General features: G+C 37.6%; 4 protein-coding genes across 6 annotated transcripts; 2 read left to right on the top strand and 2 right to left on the bottom strand.

The window, feature by feature from the left end:
• Nucleotides 1–38: 38 nt before the first annotated feature.
• On the bottom strand, nt 39–5407 carry ATPsynF (ATP synthase, subunit F). Its single transcript, XM_022842188.2, has 2 exons — nt 5184–5407; nt 39–440 (listed from the first exon to the last, which is right to left on the bottom strand). The coding sequence occupies exons 1-2, from the start codon at nt 5260–5262 to the stop codon at nt 196–198; spliced, it is 324 nt and encodes a 107-aa protein (XP_022697923.1). The 5' UTR covers nt 5263–5407; the 3' UTR covers nt 39–195.
• A 162-nt stretch (nt 5408–5569) lies between these two features.
• cnir (cornichon-like protein) lies at nt 5570–11399 on the top strand. 2 transcript variants are annotated; one of them, XM_022842186.2, is made up of 5 exons: nt 5570–6031; nt 8450–8518; nt 8793–8908; nt 9279–9419; nt 9678–11399. In XM_022842186.2, the coding sequence occupies exons 1-5, from the start codon at nt 5957–5959 to the stop codon at nt 9739–9741; spliced, it is 465 nt and encodes a 154-aa protein (XP_022697921.1). In that variant the 5' UTR covers nt 5570–5956; the 3' UTR covers nt 9742–11399. The 2 variants fall into 2 exon arrangements, with proteins under 2 accessions (XP_022697921.1, XP_022697922.1); XM_022842187.2 differs by lacking the exon at nt 5570–6031 and adding an exon at nt 6065–6825.
• Nucleotides 11400–13102: 1703 nt separating this feature from the next.
• On the bottom strand, nt 13103–15707 carry LOC111265468 (18S rRNA (guanine-N(7))-methyltransferase). Of its 2 annotated transcripts, none has more exons than XM_022842184.2 (5): nt 15452–15707; nt 15060–15343; nt 14464–14739; nt 14027–14169; nt 13103–13331 (listed from the first exon to the last, which is right to left on the bottom strand). In XM_022842184.2, exons 2-5 carry the CDS (start codon nt 15322–15324, stop codon nt 13191–13193), a joined length of 825 nt encoding a protein of 274 aa, XP_022697919.1. In that variant the 5' UTR covers nt 15325–15343; nt 15452–15707; the 3' UTR covers nt 13103–13190. The 2 variants fall into 2 exon arrangements, with proteins under 2 accessions (XP_022697919.1, XP_022697920.1); XM_022842185.2 differs by having other exon boundaries at nt 15501–15707.
• A 226-nt stretch (nt 15708–15933) lies between these two features.
• Nucleotides 15934–19723, top strand: LOC111265467 (GTPase Era, mitochondrial). Its single transcript, XM_022842183.2, has 6 exons — nt 15934–16488; nt 17207–17390; nt 17865–18003; nt 18097–18258; nt 18408–18698; nt 18980–19723. The coding sequence occupies exons 1-6, from the start codon at nt 16263–16265 to the stop codon at nt 19256–19258; spliced, it is 1281 nt and encodes a 426-aa protein (XP_022697918.1). The 5' UTR covers nt 15934–16262; the 3' UTR covers nt 19259–19723.
• Nucleotides 19724–19768: the final 45 nt, after the last annotated feature.

Genomic DNA, 19768 nt, shown 5'->3' with positions numbered 1-19768 from the left:
GATTTCAGCTTAAACAAACACGCAATAACACTACGACGTATGTTTCTTTACGTATGTAATGCTGTTTTATTGTTTCACATCTTACAATTATTCCTTTCCATTACAGCTGTTAGGTCGTATTCGCTATTACTATTGTGTTTTTCATAAAATTCGAACTGGCATTCGCTTTGCCCAATCTTTAATAGATGAAGTTTTTTAATGGTACTTGTATTTCCTGTGAAGCTTCAGTTTAGAGTAGTTGAGATAGTAGAAAAACAGCGAACTGACCACAAACATTTGTCCGATAGGAGTAAAGTTTGAGTACTTTGGATGGACGTACTTATGCATCCACCTCCAGTGAGCGCGAGAAATAGCAGCAACCATCGCTTGGGGACTCTTATTGCGGCGGCCCAGCCATGCCCATAGCTCCGACAGGCGTACTTCGCTTAGGGGTGTATCAGCTGTAAGAAACACCAGCGTAACATACAATAAATTTCCTAGTAACGAGAATATGACTTCTTTTTCGAAAAAGAGTTTAAACTAGATGTTGTACTAAAAATATACAGTTTTTGTAAATGGTCCGGGATAAAAATGGTGAAGCATGTCTACATCATAAAAGTACTTGCCAAGTCAGGTTATGGCGAAAAGGAAAGCTGATTATTAATAAATTTGCAATATTTCTGCTCTAAAATAAAGGTTGTATTAATTGCATTATTATATCCGCACAGATAGCATTATGTGTGTCTATTTATAACGACGTTCAGGAACAACTCAACATTTTTCATTAGCCCTTATCATTAGAACCGCTCTTCGCGCCATTATCGCCTTGTTATTGTCGGATATCAATGAAGTTTGATATTACCGGATAATTGGTGACTACTACGCGCACTAAAGCTTTCCTTAGAGTGCGATTCCAATTTGAACTGAAGGAATAGACTATCTCAATTTACCCAGCACCAGGAGTAAACAGACTCTGCACTCATGCAGTAGCATCGATTCGTTCCATCATATAAGGGTGCTAGATTTCTGAAGAGTCCAAATTTGCGAGAGTTCTGTTAACTTTAACGTAAAAAAACGTTTATATAACTACTATTATAAAACGGCCGGTGGTACAAAAGCGAAATCTATAAATAGGGGCGTATAGGCCTATTTCCCGAAAAATCTCTTAAAACGCATCCAGCAAGCTTTTATGCAGCTTTTGAATTACGCGCGGCTAGCAAATTATGTTCCGCTGACAAATTCTTCAGTCTTCTATAAACTTATGAGTAATTGGAGTAAACCGGTTGAGTATTCTAGCACAAATTAGTTTTTCCAAAACACGAAACTTTAGTTTCGAAAGTCAACGCTCTATAATCAAGCTCTTGTTTCTTAAAGGTCAGGGTGCCACGAGAACTTATTGAAGATTGGTACTGATAGTACTGAAAAGATTGTAAGCAAAGATGTTCAGATGTTTCAAACAAACAATGAGTATTGACGACCAATGAAGGCTACCAGTTGTCTGGATTTGAGGGACAAAAATACATTGCCGCGATCAAAGAGGCTTTCTGCGAAGGCAGAACTTGAACAAGGGTTCTGTCGGCTACATTTGCGTTTCCCGTGTAATCGGTTATAAATTTATAACCCAAGTGCTGAAAATGAGGAAAATGAGTAAAAAATGGATCTCTCGTAACCATAAATCGAATTCAGGCCAGTTAGAAATGCGTATGATGCTCTCCATGTGCAATTTGCAGAGCTTTCATCAGCAAAAAACCCTCCGTGATATACGGCCGCCATAGACAAGGCATGTCTCGATCCCCACCGCCAGCCGGAAAGACCAAGTTGGCGAACGGCATCACCTCCGAGAGGAATCAAGGTCACTAACAGTGTCCAGTAAATTCGGAGATAAGGTGATGATAGTACGTGCAGTCGACATCAGGTACATATGCTACCATAAAATGAATGAATACAGCCCGCCATCCCTAGCCCCTCAAGGGTCTCATGGGTAGTTGACAGGGCGATCGAACGGATGCAGTCTGATTACTTGATGACAGCGCTAGACCTCATCACCATGGCTACAATACTTCCTGAATTGAGCAAAGGAATATTCTGGAAGGGTCAACTTATTCTTCCAATCCTCTGATTACGAGGCTTTCCATGCCCTAAAAAGGCAACTGGCGGTCAAGTATATCCCGCTCCCAATTTACTTCCAGGAGTCATAGGGAAAAAAATTACTGGCAAAAGCTGCTACAACGCTGGGACTATTGTGTAAGAAACTGTATTTCCAACACGTATTTGAAAATTATATATTTAATCCAACTAGTTTTTGTTCAGTTTCAACATCCACCCATAATGTAATGATGTAGTAGTGTAATGATTGATTCCGGGACACAGATAAAGCGAATAAGCCGGTATTTAAAAGAAAAATCTATTAATATTGTTTTGTGAGAATAACAGATCAGGTTTAATCTTTGCCTATTGTTCCTTTCGATAGGGTGGCATAGGTAGCGGGCCTACCCGCAACAGAATTTTTGTTTCAAAGAAGAAGCAACTGTCTTGCTGGAATGACAGCCCCGATTGATTGTCAGTTTGTCCCGCTAAAAGAAGAAAAACATCTTCTGTGCATATGTTTTTATTTACTAAGAAGATACTTGTGTTATCGAAGTCTTTAATGATATTTTTTTATCGTAAACGATTCTTAACACGCAGTTTGGACTAATCCAATTATTGTATTTTCTTTACTATGAATTGTAATAAAATACTATTAGGCTATAGGAAGTCGAGTTCTGAACTATCCAAAGATATCTAGGAGTTTTAACTTATTTGAATAATGTGGAAAAAGTGTGGATGTGACTGCCGCCCTCCAAAGCCTAACTGATCGCATCTAACTTTATGTGAGTCTCGCGATTATCCATATTTTACAGGTATGGCTTCTGTGAGTAAACGCGAATGGTCGCGATAAATGGCCGAAGACAGTCTTTGAACATCCCTTGTGGTTTATCGGGGCATTTTTGCAAAATCCTGGCTTCAACGGGTACACCTATCAGTATATTATTTTTCATAATACACCATAAACTGCGTTTTCATTTGGGAACACGAAAGTGCGCATTGTAACCAGGAATTTGCGTTTTTTGGATGACCTTTGAGCAACTAGTCTTGTTACTTTAGGCAGTCACTTTTGAAGGATCTATTACCGTATGAAGAAACGGCTAGCCTAGATTAAAAACGCTTCGAACAGTAGGACAGGTAATTTCTAAAGTCTGTTCAGATTCTCGAAAAAAAAAACTAATTTCTTCTATAGTAAAGCTCACTGTAACTAGAATTTTTCTGGGTTTGAACAAAGAGGTTAATCGTGTCGCGCAAGGAAAGCCATCATCGAATCCTTCCGTGCACGTTACTTGTGGCTCCAACTGCCCGGGAGGTTTATGCTCAGTTTGCTCGGCAAATTCATACGTAATTTACCTCGCTATGAGCATTATATGGCCTTGGATGGTTCATGTGTACGAGCTATGTTATTCGTATGGCCCCTTGACATGTCTTAAACGCACGACGCAAACGGATATATTTTGAAGCGAGCTTACTTAGAGAACCGCGCTGCCTCCCTAATGAAGATGCCTCTATCCGCGATAGCCACAGCTGCTTCTTGCACGGTCTTGAACTACATTTTTTTATGTACACAACATTTTACACACAAGACTTCGAGACTGCCACTAGCAGCTAACCGCTACAGCACTTTCTGCAAAACAAGACAAGAGGTGTAATCTTGGTCGTTCCTGCACAAGCAGTTAACTGATGCATGGTGGCACTGCTTAAAAGGAAGCAGCGCTAAGTTATTTCTATAAGAAATCTGATACATTTTATCGCTAACATTGTGCTGTCTTGACAATACCCTATAAAAATATGATCATTTCATTGTGTTGTTAAATAACTTTGCTGAATGAACTGCAACTAAGGAGCTCGCCTCCAGAAGTTTGTCCATTATTCTACTTACATTATTTGAACCCTTAGTGAATCGTCCTCAGTATCAAAAATAGCGTGTTTATTCAAACATGTTAAAATTATTCAGTTTTAACAATAGTGTTCCCCTTGATGGTGCTCTCTACGAAAAAGCCGATTCCAGTTTCTTTCAAATATGTTATATGAGTAAAAAACGTAATATGAGTTAACGTGTTAACTTTCCAACGTCTGCTTTCCGTTTGATATCGAAAATGTTACTTTAGAAAAAGCGAAACTGCGGTCGAAAAACAAAGTGGTTATTCTACTTGTACTAAAATAAAAGTTACATGGAATACACAAAAAATACATAACTGTCCCGTAAAGCCCATTTTTGAAATTTGGTCAAAAAAATAAGTGCGCCAAACTTCAGACTCGTGTGCATCGAAAAGATTCTTAAACTTCAGTATTAAAATTTTAAATTAACGTTACATTGTTAACAAACGCAGTCACCTATGTAGCCACTGTCTCATACATACATTCCTATATCCATTATTTGGAATAACACTGGTAGATCAAGTTTTAATTCTTATTACTCTGACCGCCGATATGAAAATTGTCATATTCAATAGCTGAATATTCAGATATATAACCGAATTATATAATTAATAAGAAGAATAATTTCAAAAAATTCGGAGCATTTGCATTGTGATTGAGATTTCACTTATCAACTTACAGGTACAATAGCCAGATAGATGAGTGCTATAATGAGCTTCAGAAATACTGAAGCTAATACTGTAGTTAAATTTTTTTCTGGGAATGTGATTATGCTTCTCAAACACGACTGAATGGCACAACACTTAAGTGACCCTTTAAAAGCTAGCGACACAAATCGAAAACTCTATAAGGTCACTTGGCCATCTGTGAAAGTATTAGCACGATCACTGATTGGAATGTTCTAGAAGTAAATAGCACAATAAATTGAGAAAATTCACAGCGTAATAAGCAATAGGCTTTTGTACAAGGGACTCAGCTCTGATTTTCCAAGTGTGAGACAGAGGTCTTATGCTTGTTTGGCGAATTTGCCTTACGAATAGTCGTGAATGTTCGTATTTTTCCTTGAATCAATAGCGAGAACGTCAAACACGGCGTGAATATCAACAGTGACGTTTTTTAACTAAAAAGTTTTTAAGACTATCATTTCAAGTATAACGCCCTTTTCTGTAGTATTCTCGCTTCTTAATAAAATATTCTAAGAAGCTGCTGCGTCGCGTATTCAACTTAGAAACACTTACGTTTTCCATAGTAGCGTGCCGGATCATAGGATCCATGCACAGCCCGGTTGTATTCGGGAGGATAGTCGCCAAAACCCATTGTAACACCCTTTTCTTACTATCTACAAGCGACTCGAATGGCCGTGCGCTGATCCACAGTATTTGCTGATTCTCACATGCTAAGGTGACCGGAGGTGGCGAGCGGTCGTTTAGGTTCGAAACTACTGGGCAACCCCTGTCTGGGATTCGACCAGTTATACTGATTAGCGCGTTATCGTTTGCATTTGCAGGTCAGTGAACAATTGTCATACAGCTTAGGATAAACTATTGCCGGGACAGAGCATTCGAGATAATAGATATAAACTTGTGACAAAAATCACAACTTCATTGAGTCGTAAGCACAAAACTAGACACACTCATTAAAAACAAACTCTGTTTTGTAAACAAAATACGATCCGCTTGCGCCTTCGGCAGACAGTCACTCCCTGTCATTTTTAAGCTAACTGAATTATAGTACAATAAAGCAAGAATAAATTGTCACTAGTTAATTTATAAAACCCCTTCTTTTTTGCGGTTTAAGAACGAGTACAGATGACTTCAAATCTTCAAATCTGGCTTTAAACGATTTCGGAAGTGTATTTAAAGCTGATTCGGAACAAAATGAAATCATAGTCGTTACCTCCAACTTTGCTTCGCTTCTTTTCATAATAATATTATTCTTCGGCTAAGTTGTCCCTAAACGCCAAGCACTGCGGGAGTACTCATTGCGAATCATTGTAAAGGATAAAGCCAGAATGATCGGTGACGTGGGACTTTTTGTGTTCAGTCTCTTCGACACAGGAGCACTTCTGTTTCTGACTGTATACGTAGTAAGTGTGATGACGATGCCTATACTTAATTTCTAAATATTGGGTTGTTGAAACAGCATTGCCGATTTTTCTAACTAGATGACTATAAGGTCACAAATCTTGGCGTTGCTGTTAGTTGGAAGGTGAGATTTGCCAGTAGTAACTGTGCTAAAATGGTGGGAATGCCTTTACTTAAATTTAATATAGAACGCCTCGAAGTGAAACGTCTACAAAAATTCGCTCTATTTTACAATTCTATAACAATAAAAGCACAAAGGTCGCCCAGATCTATGAAAAAATGGGCGCCGGTCATGGTCACCATGTGTTAGCGGAAGAAATAGCTCAAATATAGTTCCGGGCGTTCATTTTCGTCCGATGTGAAAAATGCTTCTCCTAGTGATTGACGAATTAATGAAAGGTTGATTCATTCACTGGGGAAATCAAGAAGACTGACACGTGAGTAGACATGATATCGTTAAGAAACTAAATACCCACTACCAAACGGCTGTGAAGCATTTGAAAAAGCTGGAAACAAAAAAATGCTTGGGTGCCACACGAATTGACGCAAAAATCTACTCTTTCGTATTTTTATCTGCAAGAATGCAATAAACTTGAGCCATTTCAAAAGCGGTCGATCACGTAGGGTAAAAAATAAATCACATATAAACAATAATAAAAAACCAAATCAAAAAACGCTGTACAATCTGTGGCAAAAGCCAGATTGACGCCAAAAAAGTGATGTGTTTGGTATTATTGGAAAGGAATCGTACATGAGTTGCTGCGAAACAACCCAATCAGGCTTCTACTGTCAACAGGTAAAAAGATCACATACATATTTACCTAACCAGCAAAAATTCAGAGAGCTTGGATGAAAAATTTTAATGCATCCGGTATATAGTTCGGACCTTGCCCCATTAAACTACCATATGTTTCGCTCTTTGGAAGAATTTGTCGATGGTATTAACTCAATGGAAGATGCAAAAATGACTGGCCACAATATATCACCCAAAAATTACAAATGTCCTGCAGTTTTCTTCAATTTTTTCAATTACCTAATATTTTCAATCAAACGTATCCACACGTTTTGAATTAATCCTGTTTTTCGTAAGGCATTGTTAAGCATTCAGCGCTGCAGTTAGTTTAGTCTTCGTAAGTTGGCACCTAAGAACAGCGGTTAGGAGTTATAGGGGGTAAAAAGCTATAGGGGTAAATTAGTTTATTTGCTTTTTAAAAAACATTTTGTACTAACCGCTATTATTAGTCGCGGGAGGGTACGTACGCTAACACTCTGTTACGAAAAATAGCTACGCATCTCTTTCATTTTTTTTATTAATAATGCGAACGACCCATCTAAAACACATTTGAAGTAGCCCGAACAGAGAGGGCTAAACTTAAAAAAATTTATATACATATATATTTTTTGTTTTGTCATATTTATGCGAAATTCTCCAAAGACCTTGTCATACAGAATATCATAGAACGTTGACTGTACAATACTCTTATTATAGCGGTTCGTGGCAAGTATACTGGTATGGAGATATAGCAACTTTTTTATTCAGTTAAATTTAATTCTTAATGAAAGAACCTCAGACTGCGATGTAGAAGTTCGCATAATACACTTTGCAGGGTATGCACTTTACTCATGGGTAAAAATGCGAATATTCACATATCAATTGAAAAAAGATCAGTCAGATCTATACAAAGTATACACAACCTTCTGTATACATAAACAACAAGTACAGTATACAAAGACACACAACCTTCTGTAATATGAAAGATATATATGAGACACTGCGAATATTTCATAATAGGTAAGCAACGCCTCTGCGTATTTAGCTTTTTACTTTTGTGTCAGCGAATGCTTTTTAAAAACTAAGAAATATAGTGAAATAAAGGATAATGTAGTTACCCACCATATAATTTTGTGAATTAACTTCCACTAAAATGTACACGACGAGTTAAATGTCCATTGCAAAACACAGAAAGGTTGTGCTTAGAAAACTTGTTACAGAAATAGCTAGTAAACGTCAGTTAATAATTACGTAAGATTAGAGAAAAAGTAGGAAATACTAGAGAGTATTTGACTTGTAAAAAAGACAATCATCCATTTGAGAGACAGGCAAACAGTTCATAGAAAAGCGTAACGATATTGAATTCAACGAATAATATTGTAAATTTGAATGACGATTTTGCAGCCCCACGTCTATAGGAAACCACTAAATTGAACTAACTCAAAGACACGTGACTATAATGCTGCAGTTAAATGTAGTTCTATAGTCACTATTTATATAACGGAAAATGTAGTCCATTGACATTTAATCTATAAGATTATCTCTACGAAATCCTATATCTGCGACACCTAACTTGCCTAACCTAGTTAAAAAGGCAGATTACTGATTGCGTACGTGTATCAGCACATAATAAATAATTATCTTTTAGGTGATCACTCTTTCGGATTTAGAATGTGACTACCTCAACGCTCAGGAATGTTGCACAAAACTTAACAAGGTAAATGATCTTCACAAATGCTTCCTTCATCAATATTTCATAATCAATCTTTCAGCTTAAAACGAGTAGCCATGCAATTTTAGTTGGCCACAATGCCTAATCCAACTGAACTATTAGGAAATTCTCGAATTGGTGTTTGGGTTAGAATTTAAATACTCTCTTAAAAACCCCATTTTGCAGTTTCTAGAGTACAGTTCAGTGTGCTAATTTATCAACAACTAAAATCTGTATCTTCATTGACAAGCCTTCTTTTTGTTTTCTCATTTTTCGTCAGTGGGTCTTGGTAGAGCTCACTGCACAAGCGTTCCTGACCATATTTCTTCTCCTCATTAACGGACATTGGATTCTCTTTCTTGCCAACGCACCACTCACTGGATGGTTGCTTTACAGGTATCAGTACTTTTTGCTTCTCAGTAGGCTACACTGCTGCTGAAAGGAAGAGTGTGGAACCATATAAGAACTAATTGTCTACATGCGAAACAGCACGTATTGTTAGCCCACACGGAAGTGGCACATATATACAAAAACTTTTGTGTAACAAATTATATGTACGTACTTTTAGCGTTGAAGAAACGCTTTATTGCGACAGGCTTTAGAGAACAATATTCTTCGGTACTTCTGGCGCCACTAGCATAAGCGTGCACTCTAATTCGCTAAAAATGATGCTTTAAATATTATCAAACTGCAGCTTCTGTCGAGACTGTACAAGCCTTTAGTAAGTTAAACGTACGTTTTTTTCCTAAAATATGTCGTTTTCTAGGGTTTTAAAAGTACCCGGTGGCAATGTCGGTGTCTATGACCCAACGGAGATTCACAATCGTGGCGGCCTTAAACTTCACATGCGTGATTCAATGATCCGCCTCGCTTTTTATCTCATTATGTTCTTCATCTATCTCTATTGGTAAGTTCATTCGGTATCTTGTTTGCAGAGCGTCCTCTCATTATAGCTTCTTAAATTATTTTGCCTCTTTAAATTGGAATCAGTCGAGACTATAGTTTCGTTTCAAATGATTAAAAAAAAAACAGTTGACGTAAGATACATACAAAATGGAAGCTAATTTCTTTTAGTATTCGGCTAACTTATTTACGCTGTTTTTTTTGATAAATTAGATACATAGTACACTTATTGACTTCTCCGTATGTATCGGTGCTATTTCAGCATGATCATCGGGCTTCTAACAAGAACGAGTCCGAGAACCGTTGGGGCTGCAGGAGAATTTTAGATTACGTTCAGTTCTATTATGGAACTCGTAGCAAATCAAAACACCTAAGATGAGATTTAGTTATGAAGGAACCGGGCTGTTGCCATGATAGGGGTCGATACGAACGGTCTTCTATAGCAATATGAACGATAAAGGACTCTAAGCTTACTCTCTTGAACCGTTTACATGTGAGATGCACTTATCAGGACTTAGTTAAAGTGCACCCCGTAAAAACATACAGTTCTCGGCTGCAATATTTAATGCTGAACCATTTTCTCGATTAAAAACCCCTGCTTTTCATCACAGTTCTTCTAAGATTAATCGGAAAAAAAAGACATGTACAATAACTTCTGAGAATACCTTGCCCCTTGAACCACAGTCTGCGTATGTTCCGATAGTCATTCGATGGAAGTTTCGAGAATCGTCAGCTTCAAAAGGTACTACCGTGGCTGTACGAAGCTGGATGTAATGATTACTTATTGAACTCAAGACGAAGTCACAACTGCGAGACTGATGCACAACGATGACTTATAAAATCTCGCTATACATTGATACAGAATAGCTAATGTTTAGCAGTGCGTTGTCTGTACAAATTAATGGATAAAAGGAAAATAATACTGACGGAAATAGGTAATGAAAGGACAAGCGATATATAGAGCTGGCTATTATATATTTAGTTCTTGTGTACGGAAAAGAGAATCGAGAAAAAAAAACACACAAAAACGAGAGAAAGTAAATCGTTCGGTCAAATTTCTGTACGCCTACAGGGACGAACATAAAAAATATGCCTGTTTTTTCAATGTTACTCAAATGTTGATATTGATTGTTTGTCGATCTATCCAAACAGTGGTAGTATTCGGTCAGAGTCATGATGACGATTTTATTGCGACGTTTTCTGAAACATGTGAAAATGAAACGCAAACAAGAACTGCAGATGGCAAACTATCGGAGGCAGAACCTGTGCTCGGAAATATTTTACAAGATCAATTATAAAAACGTTCTGTTTTTTCATTTCTCTTGGCTCGCCGCTGCGTTTCAGATTGAGCTGTAAATATCTCGTTATTAGTGTCAGCAATGGATGCGCCTTATTTTTTACATGATAGTATAATGGGGGAATTAATAACGACGTTCTGATGCATTTCAAACTAATTTTAATTGAAGAAAAGAAATTTCAGACATTCCGTTAAAACTTTCACAATTACGCCTACGAATTTCCTCCCAAGCAAACAATTCGTAACATCTACGACGTCCTTTCAGGTTTTATGGTCTTACATCGCGGCTTTTTATTCTACTTAGTTTCATGAATTAGTACTTAAATGCTTACCAAAGCTGCAATATGTACATAGTTTACTTTCAGATGGCTGACTACTTATAGTAGTTATCTGTTATAGTCAGTAAATGTGACTAGTTATTACGACCGTCGACCGGCCATCAGAGAAGTTGACTTAGGTTATGTGTAGATAAGCTTTAACTTATTGTACCATTAACTAGCCCGCAACGCTCCAAGCCAGTAACGCCACTATTGAAACGAAACGTTATCTCAATTGGTTCGGTTTGAAGGCATTTTTAAGTACGCTACATAAACGGAACGTCTCTGGAAACCTCCTACCTATTTTGTATATGCAGTCAGCGGAACAAATTCGATGTCAACAACGTGTAAATAAAAACATACATTTTAAGCATGTTGTTATTTTTTTTTGCAGATTAGCTGTTTTTACGTAATATTTTTCCATTTAGTGATTCCTTCTAAACAGCATGTCAGCTCTAAACTTAAAGCAATAGTACTCAGCGATTCATAATTTACAAAACCAAGGGTGCCAGGCGCGTATCAAATAGAATTAGTGCATAACAAGAAAAATAATGTAACGGCAATATACTGTTTCGCTGATCTTACTCAACTTGCAACGTCAGTAAGGAACTAAATAGTTCACAGCTAAATTATTGCAGTATAGAATAATTATACTGCACGCAAAACAACATGAGAAAATGATATAGACAGCAATCGAAAATACAAGAGAGGAGGGGAAAGAGAGAAAAACGAGTTACAGATTTGGGACAGTTAGGCTTAAGTTTACACAAAAAGTAGGTTCACAGTTATTAGTATGCAAAAAAAACATGCGCTGATTGCAAGTGATACTATGTTTTTATCCTTCTACAACGATGGCGTTACCACAATTCTTATTTACATTCGTGAAAATTAATCGAAGAATAACTCGTAAGTGGTTAAAAAATTCCCGCTTTTGTTAATCTCGTAAGATGGTTAGCCTTTATCTCAAAATACTATTGGTATTTTAACAAATGAATTGCTAAATTGAGATTTTTAGCCGTTAAGTACATATAATGAGTTTAACAATAGACCCAATGCTCGTTCATATTACGTACAATGCGCTCATAACTCTGTCAAAGCAAAACTACGAACTAAAAACGCTACATCGTGGCACTGAGAAAAATAAACTTAGGAGAAACTTACGACAGACACGAAAATATGAACTGTAATATGAAAAAAGAGAATGGCTACATAAACGTATATAATTAATTAGGCAGACGAGATTTGTATACATACAGAAAACGGAAAACGCCGGCTACTGTTTTGCATGCGGCGAAGGATAGTACAATAGGGCTATTTTCCTTCGAGCCCTGACTAGAGATTACAGCACGAAGCTTTACAACAGCATTATATATTGTGAAACTATAAGATCTATAAAGACGAGCTCTAACGCTTTTCACTATTCATATATATATACACATTCTCTGCTATCAAAAAAAAAGGCTTCAAAATATTTAAGCAGGTCTCTACGCGTCCCTGAGTAAAGAGAGTTAGGCCTCATCATTTTGAAATCTTCAACTCAATTCAGTAATCAATACGTGTTTACATTGTTTGCTCATGCATAACTTCCAAGCTACTTATTCTACACTTCTACGTCAGTTCTAATTTTTTTCATCTCGGTTTTCATTTTAAGCCTACTTTTGGTCCGCTCACAATACTATTATATAATTGGTAGATCCTCTGGTTATCTTCTTTTGTGAGATTTAAAGTGCTGGTCATGACTAGAATACACTTGTATTTATTTAAATATTGGATATGCGAAACGTCTATGTTTTCTCCTTTAAATTGACCATCTATGTAGTACATTGTACACGCCACATGCTGGGATACCAATGCTAAGAGGTTTCAACTATTACATAAATATATCATGTAGGTGATCTTGAGCCGTGGATTTCCGAATATATTCTTAACATGTATGATTATGTTCAGCAAAAATATCTATAGAGAAACGAATCAGTATTACCAGGTATATGATAAATGCCACGCAAAGACGAACTATATACATCTATGGTCTATTAATTAATCAGTTAATGCGAAACAATTATAAGGCCTAAGTTTTCAACATGTTTCTTTATTACGAAACGGAACCCAACAAAGAAAGGAGACGAGATCAACTGTAGTTTCCGACAGGGCAAAAATGCCTTCAGAAACCATGGCCGGCTCGACGTCTTCCCGTATACTTTGTATTTAAACGGGCTTCTTTTCCCTGCCTTCGCCGTCGTTCTTTCTTCTCTTTAATCCATTCGAGCCTCGATTTCATATTCTTGGCACAGGGTCTCGCATTCTGAAGTTTCACACGGAAAGCGGTTAAAAACGGGATAGCTTGTAGTAACACACAGTAAAAAAAGAACTTTCTATACCTACCTACATCGATTTTATTTTTTTTAGAAGTAAAACGTCTCGTAATTTTTAGGGTGGTATACAGATAAAGACTGACGATGGCAACGCGCGCATAAAGTATGAGATCCAGCAATTCGTACGCCACTTATATATTAAACTTCTACAATGACTTGTGCAGAAAATCTGATTTTGAGGCTAACTGATTGTCTGCTACACTGAATATATGAAGCGATTGCTGGGATGCATAAATGCGAGCATTCATTCAGGAAGTAGCCTATATATATACAATTTTTGCGTCATTCATTTAATGTAGCTAACTGCGTAAAGGGTTCTTTTTAGTAAGTTGTGGGAAGTACTATTGCCCAAAGATCCGTTTATTGAGCCTATTACAACTCTGAGTGGAACAGCGGAAGTACCTGCCTTTGAGTAGTCCGGCGAAGTACAATGACCATAAACAAGCTCAACAAAGATCCCAGCAAGACTTTGCAGAGATCCCATAGAAAAAATCAATGAATGTTTTCGATATCAATTTCCCAGAAATTTATCTCAATCAAGGTCGAAAAAGATATCACTGCATATTCAAAATAAAACTCATTTTCAAGGAACATAATCCATATAGCAATGGTGTATCCTAATTACCTTTTCGAGTTTTACGACCTGCACTTGATTGTCACCCTGCTCAGTCCCCAATGCAAGTGGAAGTTTCTGTGGACCTCCCGTAAACAGGACTAAGAATATTTTTTTTGCTTTCGAACTGTTCGGATAGTCAACTACCAAACCACCTAACAATGAAAAAATAATTTCGGTTAAGCATAGGAGTTACTAATTATTCACTTGAAACATGTGCTTTGGGATGTAAACTTTTCCGGTTCCACTAAAACGGAATTCATTCTATGTCGATAAAGAACTGGTATATATTATTATAATTTACATAGCTAGGCGATAGCAGAAATGTCGTTTGCTGCATAATAACAGATTTCATATACACATTAGGTGTGTACCTCTATAACATACACATTATCCTCCTGCTGCTGTTTAACGCGCCATAAAATAATGCAATGCAAATTCCTACTAACCTGTAAAGCCAGCCTTCATCGCCTGTTGAGTAATGAGATCGACCTGGTCACCGGAGGCCGGGTAAAATTGAAACACAGCACGTGAACCCCGGGACAATGCCGCATATAAGGTAGAAAAAAACTTGGCGAGTCGCTTGATTGGCTTGTGGTAGGTTTTGTCGACATTGCACAACCACTGTAGTGCTGAGATGGAAATGGCCCCGTCAAAAGTTCCAGCTCGGAACGGGACGCCTTCGCCCATGTCACACAAAGTTAGGTCGCCTGAAACATCTCTTTCTGCGAAACATAACCAAACATTTGGCATTAGCCATTTTCAGTGATAGAAACGCGATTTTTTACTTGAAATCAGAGAAAGACTCATTTTTCTCACACGTTTTTACTGTTTATTGAACCTTCTCGTGAACATCTGCTTAAGTATCGTGCCAAAGATGCGTCCATTACGTCTGCACAAAGGATTCATATAATACACATGGGTTCGATTTGTTTATCTAACATGTGAGGCTCTTCGTATTTCGACAAATACCCATTTGTGAAAGAAGACAGTTTTACATTTAAATCATATAAAAGTCTATGTACACATAAATATTACAGCTCACCTATTGCAACATTGAGCATAGCTCTGCTGATGTCCATTCCGACCCAGAAGTGACCCCCATCACAAATTACTTCTCCGCTGAGCCCAGATCCGCAACCAATGTCAAGTAGAAACTGGGGTTCTTCTGGTAGGGCGAGAAGTTCAAGTGCACGCTCAGACATTTCTGTTTGAATTCCAATAATTCGGGAGTTTCGACTGTACTTGGCTGCTTCTTGTTCATTATAAAAGACTTCAGGCGGAGCCTGATTTTCCGGACGATGAGCCATGGCACCGGAACTTCGATAACTGTGAATTTATTATAAAGGATTTCGTAGAGTTTTTCTATAATTCAAAGTAAAATAAATATTATCAATAACATTTCACACAAAAATATAATAAACATTTTATACTAACAAGAGTTTTTCAGAAGACGATGAATATGCAACACCGAATCAATAATCACCTGAACCCACTGTCAACAGTTGCGAAATCTACTGTAAATTATCAGAATATCTATGGAAAATGGCATACATTGTTACATCACAGTAGCTGGCCTACGTATATCTTATTTACTTGCAAACCATATTAAAGTTAACAGAATCTTATGACTAGAAAGAGTTCTAGTAAAGATGAAGTGGTGTGTGAAAGTTTCGCATTGAAGCATGCGGTTTGGTTGTTTAGATCCAGATCACACCTTTGTTGACAAACAAATGTTTTCTACGGAAAACATCTATAAAAGGGGCCTTTTTTATTAATAGTATGATATATTGGGGTCCAGAACTTTAGCGTTTCTTGTTGCTTTCGTTTGCGTTTTGTTCGTACCGCTGTAAGTTATAATTTGTTTAATTAACTCAGAGCCGTGCTCTGCGGTTTTTTGCAACTTGCCATCCCAAATCTCCAGCAGCTGATTGAATCACTTGTTCAAAGGTGTTTGCAGAACAGGGATATTGTATATAGATTGTTACCTTTTCTTGTGATTTAATAGATCTATAAACAAATTGATGGCTAAGCGACAATTACCAGTTCTAAAAGTTGTTTAGTAATGCTCTCAGCTGCTGATTGCGAACCTTTCTGTGGTTAGACTGATGCCGCCATCGACCATACAACTCGCTCATGGTACTTCGAGGCCTGTGCGCGTGACTATTAACCGCCAATATCCCTCCTTGAGTTTACAGTATATTTACTTAATTGGTTTATTTGAACGCTGTGAAGCAAGCAACCGAACATGCGGCTACTGGCATTTTCTATGCGAGGTTTGAAAATCTCCTTACGTTACAAGTCAGTAATAAGCGCTGATGTTGGCCGACCATTAGCCAGGGCTTTGCCGCGCACCCTACAGGAATACAATGAGTTGGCAACTACCCCTCCAGCCCGACAGGGCAAGATTGTTAAAGTCGCAGTTGTCGGTGAGCCAAACGTCGGCAAAAGTACTCTCATAAACAGCCTAGTCGGTAGGTGTCCTGTTTGAAAGTACTGTCAGGCATTTGCAGGAATGGGATCTTAAGCAACTGAAGTTTCATTTATTTGTGGATAAAAGTTAAAAGGTTTACTGAGCTTTCTTAATATCCAGCTTGATATTTTATGATTATGTCACTCACGATTCGCTTCTTCTTTCTTGCATTCCTTATGCCGTTCGAGGAGACCTTTCTTAAATCTAATTATGCTAGTAAAATAAATTAACATAGATAGAGGGTTTTTAATCGACTGCAAAAAAACAAACACACTCTCTAAATGTCAGACCGCCAGGCTTAAACTCGTGAGGCTCATCTTTTATTAAAATAGATACCCTGGAACAAACATACCAGTCATTAACTTTATCGTATCTTTTGTAACCACGTACCAGTCATTAACTTTATCGTATCTTTTTCTTGCTAGCTATATAACGCAGCGGTTGACAATTATGACGATGAATTAAATAACAGTTTTATAATTTCATGGTGCCCATTGCTTCAAAGTAGACAATTTGTTTAATACATTGTTGCTCTTCCTGTGTAGAACGCCTATAAGAACGCGCGTATAAGAATCAACACATTCCGAAGATTATAATTTTTTTGATAATAATCTTCTGTTAATAGCAGAGTGGGTAAACATCACACTTGCGCACATTATTATGTTATTGATTTATTAGCAAATAGTAGGTTACTTTTTTAATCGAAACTTTTGTTTCAGCTAGTGATGTCTGTCCGGTGTCTAAAAAAGCACATACTACCCGCAGGGCGAACCGCGCGTCAGTAACTAAAGGTCCATTACAGATGCTTCTCATAGATACACCCGGCGCTGTGGGGAGTTTCCATGCAAGTCGACATCACCTGCCTAATGCAATGGTTGTTGCACCTTCAAAAGCGATCGAAAGGCAGGTTTCATGACTGTGACGAGCCATTAGCTAATGACTTGTGTTAAATGTAAAGATGACTGGAAGTTTATAGTCCTAGAAACATATTTATTCATTTGGTTTTGGGCTATCTGTTTTGGCATCATTGTGACACCATCTTCCGTAATATTTTTATTCTTTTCTTAGAGTCGCGAGCAGGCTGTGCACCCAAGCTGCAAAATGAACTAATTTTTGTTTGCATGCTATCTGTTGCCTCTTTATATCGGCATGATGGATAGTGCGAAGATGGTGGAAGAAGATGAAGGATTGCAAACAAAAATGCTATCAATGTGGCTACACTAGTTATATATATAGACATATATATCTATAACGCATAATAACACGCATTGATCAAGTTACTCTTAGATAAATACAGGCGTCATAAGCAAAAAGTTATTAGGAAACGATGCTCTACGGTAAAAAGTGAAGCTTTACTAATATATCTACGCTCATCAGTCAAATCGATGTACTTGCTGTCGTGGTTGATGCTTCCGATCACTGGCGAAGGGATTTCTTATCAATTGAAGTTGCACAAATGCTACAGAAGCATCGTAATGAGGCTCCTCATGCTTGCAGTGTCCTTATCCTCAATAAGGTGAGCATCCTCGAGCTTCAGTATTATAAAGTGCATATAAATCAAATCTTAGTTACTCTAACCGGAGGGTTTCTAATCTTATGTTGAAACAAGGTGGACCGTTTAGATTCGAAACGTAAGCTTCTGGCATCCGTCGAGTCTCTGTGCGAAGGTGTTGTTGATGGACGGCCTATTAAAACGAAGAGATCTATTCCGAAACAAACGACGACAGCCTTAAAGACTCTCATATGGCAAAAAGAGATGGACAGACAACAGGTAATGATCGATTATTAGATTATATGCAAAAGTTGTTTTTGCGAGGAACAACGTACTCTACCCAGGTACGTTTACTTACCCAATATGTGTCGATTCCCAAAGCATTAAAACAAGATGGTTGATATTACTGTTTTACACTACTTATACAGGACTCATCAGAACAGGCAAATACCATACCCTGTAAAAAACTAGAACCGCCTGATCCTGGAACTTACAAACCGGAGTTTCCTCCGCGGTATGCATCATGGCCTCATTTTTCACGTGTCTTTATGGTGTCGGCCACTCTAAATGATGGCGTTGATGAAGTAAGAGACTTTCTGAAGGAACAGTCGCGGGACGGAATATGGGAGTGCCGGCCCGAATTTATTTACAATCAAAAGCCCAAAGAGTTGGTAGAGGACATTGCTCGTGAACGACTTCTTGACAACCTTCGAGATGAGGTATGCGAGAAGTTGCAAAAATCATCAACAATTTCCTTTGGCTACTAATATATGACAAGTAAATTAGCAAGATAGTAAATGCTTTCGCATTGAGCTGCACAAGAGGCAACATCGCCTGTATTTGGCTACTAGATGATGTATTGCATTACACGTAGTTTGTTACGGCCATGACAACAAAGGTGACAAATTTATTATCATGTTGAATAGTTTAGGCCTGTCAATATGACAGGTTTTTTGTGCACAAAAGCATTTATCAGCTTTCTGTTTACCTTTGATTTCAGATCCCTTATGAGGTTAAACCACGAGTAGTTTACTGGAATGTGGACGACTCCGGCTGTGCTCTTCATATCCATGTATCTATCGAATGCATTAATGAACGACAAACACGGGCTGTGCTCGGTTCCGGAGGGAAAACTGTCCGTCGAATTACAGAACAACTACGTCAGCGTCTCTGTGATGTGTTCCATTGTGAGATTGCCCTCAAAATTGGTGTTGTAAACAAAAAGGCCAAGCCCCGGCCTATCGCCGGACAATCTAGAGTCGAAACGGTGTCCAGCTAAATTCAAACATCGTAGAAGAATCCAGAATAGTATTAAGTAGAATTAGTCACGGAGAGAGGTTTATACAGCCATGGATTTATCTACGACTTACATATGCAAATAGAACATAACTTGAATGGACCTGCCAATTGGATAAAGTAAAAATGTGTCTATAAGTTACGCTGGATTTAACATAAATACAGATCGATATATGTTTCATATTGAAAATGCTTTTTAGGTAAATCTACTAACAACAAATATAGTGAATAAAAGATCATGCACAAAATTTAAAAAAATGTTGCACAAAATTTAAAAAAATGTAGGTACAGTACATCTTACAAAGCAGATTTGTAAACCACGATGTGTTTAGGATTTAATTACTTTAGTCCTGTACTAAAATTTAAAAGCGAATCGCAGAATACGGCTACTTCATGAGCCAGAAATAAATATTAATAATATGTTACATAATAAAGCCTCCTAAATTGATGATGTTTGATGTTTTTGAGTTCCTAGAAAACAAGCCAAACCACA

This window comes from Varroa jacobsoni, unplaced genomic scaffold (genome assembly GCF_002532875.2).
Source record: "Varroa jacobsoni isolate VJ856 unplaced genomic scaffold, vjacob_1.0 scaffold_974, whole genome shotgun sequence".
In the NCBI taxonomy this organism is placed as follows: domain Eukaryota; kingdom Metazoa; phylum Arthropoda; class Arachnida; order Mesostigmata; family Varroidae; genus Varroa; species Varroa jacobsoni.
The sequence above is the reverse complement of the archived record's forward strand: the minus strand, read 5'-3'. Positions and strand labels throughout refer to the sequence as shown.

Bases quoted from the DNA above. Each gene is read 5' to 3' on its own strand.
- ATPsynF (XM_022842188.2), bottom strand. From the start codon at position 5,262: ATGGGTTTTGGCGACTATCCTCCCGAATACAACCGGGCTGTGCATGGA. The intron at 441-5,183 runs GTAAGTGTTTCT...TGTTTCTTACAG, and splicing joins GGCACGCTACTATGGAAAAC to CTGATACACCCCTAAGCGAA.
- cnir (XM_022842186.2), top strand. From the start codon at position 5,957: ATGATCGGTGACGTGGGACTTTTTGTGTTCAGTCTCTTCGACACAGGA. The intron at 8,519-8,792 runs GTAAATGATCTT...ATTTTTCGTCAG, and splicing joins GTTGCACAAAACTTAACAAG to TGGGTCTTGGTAGAGCTCAC. The intron at 9,420-9,677 runs GTAAGTTCATTC...GTGCTATTTCAG, and splicing joins TTCTTCATCTATCTCTATTG to CATGATCATCGGGCTTCTAA.
- LOC111265468 (XM_022842184.2), bottom strand. From the start codon at position 15,324: ATGGCTCATCGTCCGGAAAATCAGGCTCCGCCTGAAGTCTTTTATAAT. The intron at 14,740-15,059 runs GTGAGCTGTAAT...TATGTTTCGCAG, and splicing joins TATGCTCAATGTTGCAATAG to AAAGAGATGTTTCAGGCGAC. The intron at 13,332-14,026 runs GTAATTAGGATA...GTGAAACTTCAG, and splicing joins AGGTCGTAAAACTCGAAAAG to AATGCGAGACCCTGTGCCAA.
- LOC111265467 (XM_022842183.2), top strand. From the start codon at position 16,263: ATGCGGCTACTGGCATTTTCTATGCGAGGTTTGAAAATCTCCTTACGT. The intron at 18,259-18,407 runs GTAATGATCGAT...CTACTTATACAG, and splicing joins AAGAGATGGACAGACAACAG to GACTCATCAGAACAGGCAAA. The intron at 18,699-18,979 runs GTATGCGAGAAG...CTTTGATTTCAG, and splicing joins TTGACAACCTTCGAGATGAG to ATCCCTTATGAGGTTAAACC.